The sequence below is a fragment of the Oncorhynchus nerka genome, linkage group LG17 (genome assembly GCF_034236695.1).
Source record: "Oncorhynchus nerka isolate Pitt River linkage group LG17, Oner_Uvic_2.0, whole genome shotgun sequence".
Classification (NCBI taxonomy): Eukaryota; Metazoa; Chordata; class Actinopteri; order Salmoniformes; family Salmonidae; genus Oncorhynchus; species Oncorhynchus nerka.
In genome coordinates, this window is record NC_088412.1 from 28,037,555 (window position 1) to 28,049,771 (window position 12,217).

The 12,217-nt window shown below is 43.3% G+C and overlaps 1 protein-coding gene across 2 annotated transcripts in view; it reads right to left on the reverse strand.

Moving 5' to 3' along the window:
- The window catches only part of LOC115145006 (FAS-associated factor 1-like), a 94,531-nt gene that overhangs the window by 25,022 nt on the left and 57,292 nt on the right, over positions 1-12,217 (reverse strand). For both annotated transcript variants that reach the window (XM_029686205.2, XM_029686206.2), the window contains exons 14-15: positions 6,185-6,321; positions 5,867-5,955 (exon numbers count right to left, since the gene is read on the reverse strand). In XM_029686205.2, coding sequence (XP_029542065.1) covers positions 5,867-5,955; positions 6,185-6,321 — 226 coding nt within the window. The remainder of the gene's footprint in view (positions 1-5,866; positions 5,956-6,184; positions 6,322-12,217) is intronic.

A 12,217-nucleotide genomic window follows, 5' to 3' on the forward strand; every position in this document is an offset into this window, starting at 1 on the left:
TGTGACGGCCGGCCGCCCAACAACCTGCCCGCTTGACCCTATCCCCTCCTCTCTTCTCCAGACCATTTCTGGTGACCTTCTCCCTTACCTCACCTCGCTCATCAACTCATCCCTGACCGCTGGCTACGTCCCTCCCGTCTTCAAGAGAGCGAGAGTTGCACCCCTTCTGAAAAAACCTACACTCGATCCCTCCGATGTCAACAACTACAGACCAGTATCCCTTCTTTCTTTTCTCTCCAAAACTCTTGGACGTGCCGTCCTTGGCCAGCTCTCCCGCTATCTCTCTCAGAATGACCTTCTTGATCCAAATCAGTCAGGTTTCAAGACTAGTCATTCAACTCAGACTGCTCTTCTCTGTATCACGGATGCACTCCGCACTGCTAAAGCTAACTCTCTCTCCTCTGCTCTCATCCTTCTAGACCTATCGGCTGCCTTCGATACTGTGAACCATCAGATCCTCCTCTCCACCCTCTCCGAGTTGGGCATCTCCGGCGCGGCCCATGCTTGGATTGCGTCCTACCTGACAGGTCGCTCCTACCAGGTGGCGTGGCGAGAATCTGTCTCCTCACCACGCGCTCTCACCACTGGTGTCCCCCAGGGCTCTGTTCTAGGCCCTCTCCTATTCTTGCTATACACCAAGTCACTTGGCTCTGTCATAACCTCTCATGGTCTCTCCTATCATTGCTATGCAGATGACACACAATTAATCTTCTCCTTTCCCCCTTCTGACGACCAGGTGGCGAATCGCATCTCTGCATGTCTGGCAGACATATCAGTGTGGATGACGGATCACCACCTCAAGCTGAACCTCGGCAAGACGGAGCTGCTCTTCCTCCCGGGAAGGACTGCCCGTTCCATGATCTCGCCATCACGGTTGACAACTCCATCGTGTCCTCCTCCCAGAGCGCTAAGAACCTTGGCGTGATCCTGGACAACACCCTGTCGTTCTCAACTAACATCAAGGCGGTGGCCCGTTCCTGTAGGTTCATGCTCTACAACATCCGCAGAGTACGACCCTGCCTCACACAGGAAGCGGCGCAGGTCCTAATCCAGGCACTTGTCATCTCCCGTCTGGATTACTGCAACTCGCTGTTGGCTGGACTCCCTGCCTGTGCCATTAAACCCCTACAACTCATCCAGAACGCCGCAGCCCGTCTGGTGTTCAACCTTCCCAAGTTCTCTCACGTCACCCCGCTCCTCCGCTCTCTCCACTGGCTTCCAGTTGAAGCTCGCATCCGCTACAAGACCATGGTGCTTGCCTACGGAGCTGTGAGGGGAACGGCACCTCAGTACCTCCAGGCTCTGATCAGGCCCTACACCCAAACAAGGGCACTGCGTTCATCCACCTCTGGCCTGCTCGCCTCCCTACCACTGAGGAAGTACAGTTCCCGCTCAGCCCAGTCAAAACTGTTCGCTGCTCTGGCCCCCCAATGGTGGAACAAACTCCCTCACGACGCCAGGACAGCGGAGTCAATCACCACCTTCCGGAGACACCTGAAACCCCACCTCTTTAAGGAATACCTAGGATAGGATAAAGTAATCCTTCTCACCCCCTTAAAAGACTTAGATGCACTATTGTAAAGTGGCTGTTCCACTGGATGTCATAAGGTGAAAGCACCAACTTGTAAGTCGCTCTGGATAAGAGCGTCTGCTAAATGACTTAAATGTAAAGTAATGTAAATGTAATGTAAATGTTAACTTGTGCAATACTTTAAGAGATAAAGGAGATCTCTTTCTCAATTTCACCGGTCACATTATTTGACATTATGAAGCTTACAGTAGTTCCCCAGAACAGTTGGACAAGTCACGTGTTTGTTTGTAAATAGCAGAGCGGGAGAAAGCGGGCACATGGGAGTACAGCTGTGTTTTTACAGGGGTCGCGTTTACCCTTTTGTGACTAGGGGGCAGTGTTTTCATTTTTGGAAAAAAAAACATTCCCGTAGTAAACGTGATATTTTGTCAGGACAAGATGCTAGAATATGCATATAATTGGCAGCTTAGGATAGAAAACACTCTAAAGTTTCCAAAACTGTAAAAATATTGTCTGAGAGTAACAGAACTGATGTTGCAGGCGAAAGCCTGAGAAAAATCCAATCCGGAAGTGCCTCATGTTTTGAAAGACCAAAAATGACATTCGGTAACTCCTACCTCCATATGTATAACTTTATGAGCTGGATTGCCTAACTTTGCAATTAGTTTATTTGAGTTTGCACTCGTTAGCATATTTAGCTAGCAGCCTCCATGGAAATTCGCTATTACTTGTGATCATTTTGCACAATGGTGTTTTTGGTGCCCCCTTGTGTACTAAACCGGTAACACCGTAAATCCCGGGATGAGAGAAGGACAGTATAACGATATGGAAATATGCATTCCACCCAACCCTAGCATCTACCATATCACACACTGAATAATGCAACAATACACACGCATGTGTGGGCATTTCAATGGTTATTTCCTTGTCCATACACTCATAAGTTTAGCTGTAAGACAAACAGCCAAAGGGGCATAGCTGCTAGCTAGCTTACGTTAGCTAAAATAATTTTCTCAAATAGCAAAAAATTAAAGTTCAAGAACGGTTATCAAAGATTTTTATAACTAACCCAGGATAGAGCACAAGCTGTTTCCAGTGGGAACAAATGAGTCAAAGTGAAGCAAGGAGGGGGGCAGAGCCAAGCCTGAGCTAGTGAGATCCTATTGGCACGTTCTAGGATGTATTTGCATATTTCCATTAGGGAACACCTACTCTGAAGTGCACGTGTGCAATAACTCCATTTGCCCTTGCACTCCTTCTAAACAACACAAAAAGTAGTTCACTCTAACATATCATAGTTTTTGGAACAGAAAACTATTGAGATAAAATGTTTCATCGATGAGAACATTTGCACAATGTCGACCAAAATCCATCTCGCTCCATCTTCTCCCACTGGCACCACTGGGCTTCCTCTCAATCAGCATATTTGGTAGTGAGTGGAAACGCCAACCGGATGCTTCACACTTATACATCCTGTGAAATATGTCTCATTGTTCTGTGATGTTATCATACAGAGTCATTCATATTATACAGAGCTAGATAGCAAACTAAACGTCTGCATTATCCTCATATACATAACTTGCAAGCTAAGTTACATTGTCTCACGTCAGATGGCGTCACTCCCCGACGCTTGTCCCTCCACCGTTTAGGCAGAATCAACGCGCTCTCTGATGTAAGACATTGGCTATGTTAGCTAGCTAGTTAGTTGAATGCTAATGTCAGCCAATGATACAATTGCTAGATTGCTTTTCGTCATCCAGTGGAACAAACCTAGCTTAATTTCATCAATATCATGCAAATAATTACATGAAAAAAAGCTACTTGCAACTGAAAAAGTTGTTAATTCACTATGGAGTTGATGCTTGTGTTCCTGCTCACTTTTGCATTGAAATAAATGACGTGTTCTGATATTCCCTTAAAACAAGTGTGTCTAATATAAGGAAAATGCCTATACATTTAATCCGTTTCAAAAACATTGCTCTATTACGATTTACAATGTAGGAGTGTTGGGCTGAAAGAGAATTGTGTTTACACTGCCCTGCGTGGAGGGGGGCAACACTCGGGCGAGTGCCGTGAGCGACCTCCGGAGGTAGCATTTGAAATGACTTTTTTTAGATTACAATAATGTCTCTTGACAATCGATACCGCTCTAGAATATCTCGAGAAAATCTCCTTCACGCTCGTCAATGTGAAACGCCTGAGGAGACCTCTGCTTGAACTCTGGTCCAAATGGTGACATACTGTATTAATGCATTTGACTAATATAGGCCCACTGAGCCTACGAATGTGTCAAAATAGTTAAATATTTAGCAATGAGATTGTTCATGTAGTCATGTGATTTAGCAAGTCATTGCGCTTTCTAATGTTTGAGAAACAGATGAGCACTAGGAGTGACAAGTTCACCTCACAGCAGAGACAGGGTCTGGTATTTACAGGATGTGGTTGCAGATCCCTAAGGTTATTAATCACTATCGTACATTACCCACTCATGATAATTTGTTCTCCTGATTTTTGACATTATCACTTCACATTTCCCTCAATCCCGACAGGCATGTGTAATTATCACAACCAGTGACTGTTATGGAGACAGATGGCTTGTCAATTCTGACAGAAAATGACTTACTCTTCTTATAATGAACGGAAACCTTCTAAATATGCCAAATTGAAAAGCTATTCAAGAAGAGAAATGTTGAATTAAAAGACTGACCCATAAAGGCCATTTTAATCATTTAAGAATCCAATTGTATGGTATGCTAATTTAATAACAGATTTTCTGTTCACAGCAAAAGCTGTCATATTTGCTTTGCATCTACGAAGACAATAGCAAGGCATTCAACTGAGCTTCTCCCCATGAAAACCTGTTAGTCAATTATTCATACATCTCTGAATGAAGCATATTACTGTAGCATCCAGTCTGGTCACACAGGACATACAGCTTGGTGACATGTGCACATAGCGTACATACTACTTGTTTCTTATTGGTCTTTAGGATTTTTCTGAAAGGGTAGGCATCCAATGAGAACCTAATGGGAATCACAGTTACAGACAGAAGTGTCAACACTCATCGGCTCACGTACAGTTACCCCCTGGCTGTGTGCAAAACACTAATGATGATTCCCGTGACTGAGATGCTGTAACAAAACTAAATCAACCACTGAAAGGTCACTAAACTAGTATTGTTACAACACCGTGGGAGTCTAACTCATCATATGATGTGACAGAGTCGAGGAATGAGAAAGACAGTCAACCAGCCAGCCAGCCAGCCAGGCCTAGTTCTGCTGAAGAACATGAGACAATCTCCAGTTTTAATCTACTATACTACACTGCTTCAGATGCCTTTCATCTCAGAAACAGAAACCACCTTGTGACCATTTCATTCTCTAAATCTATATCCCATCAACAAGAGTGAAAGGTCTAAAGACAAGTCAGCGGAGAGAGAATGTGTACTGGTATTCAAAGGCATCTCGCAGTGACAAGTTTACGCCAAGTATTGAGCACATTGGATTGAGCTTGATGACACGTCACCTCTTCCAGACTGCTGATTAATGAGAGGTTTATACAGTACAAAGAAACAGGGTATGGAGTCATTTGTAATCACTAACAACACAAACTATATGCCTGAGAAAGCATGGTCTAGTGTAGTCAGCTTAGGAGGACTACCTAAAGAATGCATTTCTTTGGTTATTGGATGTTGAGTAAATATCTGCTAAAGTGAGAGAATGGTTAAATAAATCCATTCATTGTGACACAGAAAAGAGAGCGTTCATGAGGTCAGGTGAATGTCTTTGACACAGAGGGACCCCCGCCATACTGTCCCCACATTCCTGTCCTCACATGAAAGAATACCGCCTCTGTTTCATTGCTTTCTTCTCAGAGTGAAGTTTGTTTGTCAAGTTTCTATTGGATTAAAGCAGCAATAGACAGAGAAGGGTGAAAGAGAGAAGAGTTTGTATCCTGCTCCCATTGTGACGATCTTAGGCACAGTAAACTAAAACAAAATGGGAGGGAAATGAATTGTGCTTTCACTCCCCTGACCCAGATAAAGGGCCTCTCAGAGTATGTATTCTTTGCCTTGGCCTTAAGTGGAGCTGGTGGCAGTCACAATGCATTCCGATTTGTCTCAGCATGTCCCCATTTAGCTCCCGGACAAACTATGGCATAATTATAAGAGATCGGCTCAAATGGCACAATAATTGGCTCCCTCTTGGCCTCCTGTGATGAAACAAATCATGGTATATTTCAGTGGCCATGGACTAATAATGGCTTACATTTCAAACATCTACTCCCACTTAACTCTGTTCCTCTGTGTGCTTTCAGAGTTCCCCTCATACATACTTCATCCTTGATGTCCTCTTGCTGCTGAGCTGTGAAGATTTCCATTGCACCCATTAGCCTCATCATCAACTCATCCACTGTCGTGTTGCCTTGAAAGAATAGGAAATTTAAAAAGAAGACATTTAAGAAATACAATTTTAAAATGCCTTTTGGGATAATTATTATTATTATTTTTTTAATCATAAATACATGACTATTTCAGCATTGTCAGAGGGTCAAAGTAATTTGGTTGAACACATAGAGCTCTACAAGACGTATTTTCAACCAGAATGTGATTGTTCAACCCATTGATATTGTTGAGATTTATGCAGTCATTACCTTGAATAACATTTAAAACTTCATTTGATGTCCTCTTTCCCATGACAATAAGGAGGAGGGGGAACTGATCTGTCTTGTATGTCCGAATCGTCTGTGCCACCACACTGCCAAAGTGCCTCGTGCACATAGTGAGTAGTCTGGGAAAGGAAAAGACGGGACAGACATTTTTTCACATGAACAGCACTTGAATGAACAGCACTTGGCACACCGCTCACAGCAGTAAAGGAAACCTCCACCCAAAAACTCTTCTGGTATTTGTTTCATTAGTCCATTGTTGACGTAGTCCCAAAATGTCTTGCTCGTCAGCACTCAAGTTAAGTTATGAAATCATCCATGTACGATGCATTTTGCATCAAATGTTTTGCTTATCAGCACTCAAGTTTTCAAGATATGAAATCATCCCTATACAGGGTTGACTATGTCAACAATGGACTAATGAAACAAATACCAAAAAGATAGTTTTTTGGGTGGAAGTTTCCATTAAGGACTTTAAAACCAATTCTGCCTCGTCTTCCAGGAGAGGTCCCCGTCTAAATAAGCCAGGCAGACAAATTAGTATTCCCCACCAGTGGTGATGAACTGATAGGGCAGAGAGGATTTCTTATTCCATTACAAAGACAGAACTTTAAATTAACATTTCACTAGAATGAAAAGGGTAGCAGGCAGGCCCTCAGAGCTCACTGTAAATGTCATAATATTAATGAATCGCTATAGACTGAATGCAAATATAGATTCGCTTTTTCACTCGCCTTTTAATAAGATCCACTTTAATAACTGGCTGGTAAAATAGAGGAGTAATGGAATGGGTGGAGGACGAGGTCAGAGAGGAGAGGGATGGAGTGAGTGGTCTGGGCGTGGCTGCTACTTACTAATCATGAATTCAAAGTTGAGAGAGCTAGTTGCATTACTTTTCAAACTGTGCAATGGAACAACGGTGGCTCAATGCTTAACCATGGGAAGCATGAGCACCAATCTCCATCAGCATTCCAGGAGAAACAAGGTCATTTCAACCACAATCCTTAACCCCAACATTACTCTAACCCTAAGTCAACACCAACTAGCTCATGTAGTTGCTCATGAGTTCTGACGATGCGGCTGACTTGTCTTTTGTCCATTACTACTGTGGTTAAGGCGAGGGGTTCTCCCCCTGACGCAGTAAAGTTAAGATGATGTCCATGCCCTGCCCTTGTCCCTGCTCTAGAGGGCCCTGAAAAGGCCTAACCATGGCCAGGCCAAAAGAATGGGAAGGGGTAATTCTAACCTGTCACCAAGGACTTGGGAACAATCATCAGGGCCTTCAGAGAAACCCAATCTTAATTCCCCTAAACAACAACCTCCTTTTGTTCCAATCAATCAAACACCCCAGGAGTCAAACCAAAACAGTAAAAACCTGTTTCAAGGAACCAACTATGTAATCGGACACAATACAGCCTTTTTTTTTTTTTTTTTTTTTTTTTACACCTACCATACAAGGCTAATGCTTGAGTTTTTTTTTACTCCTGAGTTTGTATACCAAAAGTGAAGAAAATGTTTCTACATATGGTGCACAATAACAAGTACTGACACAGCATCACATATAAAGGATGAAAATTGTGTCTCGGGCTAGGAAGTAAGGATTAGGAGCGTTTTAACGATGCATCTTTCCTACAACGGCTGAAGATGGCATGGTGTTTTGGGAAACGCATGTTGACAGAACGTTAACTAAGTGCGTCGTTGAGGCTTGTGTCAGTACTGATAGGATTTAAATCAAATGCAGCACTGCTCTCGTATCAGCTTTCTCCATTCAAATTTTACCTTCAAATTAGATTTATTCCACAATATTGACGACAGAACATCCTAGAGATGTCTCAAATATTGAGGTGGTTTATTCTAATGCTAATCCAGATTTGGTACATCATTGCGCACCTTGTTACACATGAAATATATTGAAGATAAAATGACCAACAGTAGCCTAAAATTAGCAAAATAGAACTCAACTGAATTAACATGACATTTTAATATGACTTATTTATATAGGCTATTTATGCAGTCATCTCAGTTTTTATTTGAGGCATATTTTCATCCTTCACTTGTTTAACAAATGCAAAAGAAAATGGCAACTTTGTATTTGTAGTCACATTAGTTCTGAAGTCATCAGTGGTCACAGAAAGACAGATGAACATCATGATTTTCTGTTTAGCAGATATCTTCGGTGTATAGAGTGACGCGGAAGGACAAAAAAGGCACCCACCCAAAAACGCACTTCGCTGTTCTATGAGTGGTCTGAGGCAGTGAATACGGGTTTTCAAGGGACACTTCACTAACAATGGTTTTGGGAAACTGTTCTGATATTTACGCTCCTACAAAGGTCCTAAAGAAATTTATTTTTTGGGTGGTTTGGTAGAATTACAGGTTTGAAGGGTGGATTTACATTAGTAAAATATGTCTAGTGACATCTCTTCAACATCCGATTTTTACCAGCATGTCACCTGTGTATCTTGGTGACAAAACTCTAAATCACCTTTACTCCACAGAAAGACCCCCAAACAAGGCTCTCCCTTGCCTGCAATTTGGCAAATCTTATCATAAATCTATCCTCCTGCTTACAAGCAAAAACCAAAACAGGAAGTACCAGTGACACACTCAATACGGAAGTGGTCCGATGAGGCGGACGCTACACTACAGGATTATTTCGCTAGCACAGACTGGATTCTGCTTCGGGATTCATCCGATAACATTGAGTTGATGACCACAGTCCCCGGCTTCATTAATAAGTTAATTGATGACGCAGTCCCAAAAATGACCGTACGTACATATCCCAACCAGAAGCACTGGATTACAGAAAACATACGCACTGAGCTGAAGGCAAGAGCTTAAACTTTCAAGGAGCGGAACACAAACCTGGACGCTTATAAAAAAATCCCACCACGACCTCAGACTAGCCATCAAACAAGCATAGCATCAATAAAGGACTAAGATCGAATCCTACTATGCCAGCTCTAACGCTCGTCGGATGTGGCAGGGCTTGCAAACGATCACAATGTGAAACCAAGCCGAGAGCTGCCCAGTGACGAGGACCTACCAGACGAGCTAAACGCCCTCTATGCTCGTTTCTAGGCAGGCAACACTGAAGCATGCATGAGCGCACCAGCTGTTCCGAACAACTGTGCGATCTCACGCTCTGCAGCCAATGCGAGTAAGACCTTTAAATAGGTTAACACACCAACAGCCCCTCCAAGGCTGTTGCACCCCAAAATAAAAACAGATTTTTGTATTGAAAATCATACCTTGGTATACCCTATTAAACGATAGATCGCCAAAGAGTACCTTGGATGTGTTGTGGCCAAAGCAACATTACTGTTTCAAGTGCGAGTGCAGCTATTCGCATACCATAACTGTCATAATGTATAGACAAACAAAATAAGGATAACAATTCAAACTATACAGGAGCTTCTCATCAAAACCATATTGCATATAGTGTTGCACAGTTTCTTAATTAATGCAATAATTCACAAATGTCTCGATATTTTGAAAGCCTTTCATTTTCAATTTGGCTCACAGAGCAAAAATGCTGTCTTCTGGTATTAAGGTCATTCTTACAGGGACATGTGGTGCCTTTACCTTGTACCACTCAGAGGTATGTGGGGATGGCCACCTAAATCATACCCAGCATCCAATTGGCTCATTCATCCCCTCTCCTCTGTAACTATTCCCCAGGTCATTGCTGATACATAAGGTGATGGCGGTGCATGAATGCCGCAACACTGGGCCTCAGGACCTCTTCACGGAATTTTGCCATCGATAAAATACAATTGTGTTGGTTGTCCGTAGCTTACAGTCTGCCCATACCATAACCCCACCATGGTGCACTCTGTTCACAACGTTGACATCAGCAAACCGCACGACGCCATACATCTGCCCGGTACAGTTAACCAGGAATCATCCGTGAAGAGCACACTTCTCCAGCGCACCAGTGGCCATCGAAGATGGACATTTGCCCACTGAAATCTGTTACAACACCAAACTGCAGTCAGGTCAAGACTCTGGTGAGGACGACAAGCATGCAAATGAGCTTCCCTGAGATGGTTTCTGACAGTTTGTGCAGAAATTATTTGGTTGTGCGAACCCACAGTTGAATCAGTTGTCCGGGTGGCTGGACTAAGACGATCCCCCGCAGGTGAAGAAGCTGGAAGTGGAGGTCCTGGGCTGGCACGGTTACAAGTGGTCTGCGGTTGAGGCCGGTTGGTCGTATGGTCAAATTCTGTAAAACGACGTTGACGGTGGCTTATGGTAGCGAAAGTAACATTAAATTAAATTGTGTTGTGTGACAAAAGTGCACATTTTACAGTGGCCTTTTTTTGTAACCAGCACAAGGTGCACTTGTGAAATGACCATGCTGTTCCATCAGTTTCTTGATATGCCACATTTGTCAGGTCGATGAATTATCTCGTCATAGGAGAAATGCTCACTAACAGGGATGTAAACAGATTTGTGCGCAACAATGAGAAATAATATTTTTGTTCTGTGCAGGTGGCGTCATCAAAGTAGTGTAAAGAGGCCCTAAATCAGCTCACTATCTCCGCACAAAATGTTCATGTTTCCTTGGACTGTTAGGTTCACGTCTTTACATCAGTCATGCGTGAGATCCTGAGAGACTGCTGCCACCCCACCCCAGTGAGCAGCCAACAAGCTCTCCAGGTGTGCTTTAGTCAATCACGTGGAATAGGAACCGGACGCTACTCACACAAAACAGACACTTTCTGTGCAGACGTGTTGAATGGAAAATTTAATTTCTCCGGATATTCTCTTGTTTTGAATACACAGAGCTTATGAAAAAGTCGGATGACTGCACGATAACCTTCACTGGTAATGTGTTGAATAATGAGTTCAATTCCATTATTGATCAGTACAGCACCATATGATGCATTAAAATAGACGAGATGTGGTACGAAAGTGGGCAGTCAAAACACAAAACATAGAATCAAAAGCAAAACAGATTACAAAATGAAAGATGTAGTTTCAGAGTACATTTATTCATAAATAAGTTCAATATTTGCAGTGTATGAGGTTCAGTGTCCATGTGGTATTTCAGAGACATTTCCCATGGGTGACAATTGGCATGTTATCAGCAGATCTGGCTTTATGCATAATAATTAATAACTAAACTAAGAGGACTGTGATAATACAGAGGCAACGTAAGTGGCTCATTTTACGCTATGAGGCCCTAGAAATTAGGATACCTTCTTAATAGTTAGTCACTGCGACTCGTGCCCATCATCAGTGACTCAGGATTAACCTAAGAGTTTCAAGTATTAATGTCACAGTGAAATGCCTTTCTTGCAAGCTCCAAACCCAACAGAGCAATAATCATTATCAATGTAGCACAAAAAAAATAACATTAGGCAGAACAAAAACATACGAGAAATAAAAATAAGAACACGAGAAGTGAGACGCTATTATACAGGGTCAGATCCAATACCATATTTACAATGTGCAGGGATACTGGTGCAGAGATGAGTGCGTGAGAACTTGGGGAAAACCGCTCCAGATGTTGCTTGCCTTTAATCTGCAATAAAAAGGCTCAGCTGGGCGCAAAAAGCAAGAAGCAAAAGGGAGAAAGGGTACAGAAAGAGGGAAGGAATATCCTTAAAGGAAATAAAAAAGGAGTGAGGTCAGTGTCTGAGCCTCACCCCCGGTTTTTCGTAAACGCCTCCTACCAGGGGGTGGGCTTAGCCCTGAAGTCTAGTGGAAGGAAAATCTAGGGCCTGCCGCGGAGCAAGAGGCTGCTGCTGTGCCCCAATCAAACCTCCATCTGGCTACCGGCCGGGCCCTCTCTCCTCCTCCATCCTCCCCACAGCAGACATCACACCTGGGCCGCAACCTCATTCTCCCCCTTGGCTAGGGGAGGAGGAGAGCAAGGCCAGGGAGAGGCCAGCCTGGCTTTGGGGTCAAGAGTGGAAGGCTTGAGAGTGTAGTTGGGTAATGCTAAGCACAAGGAGTCACATACTGGAACAGCCACAGCCTAGGTGGAAAAGAAGGAGTTGGAATCTGCTG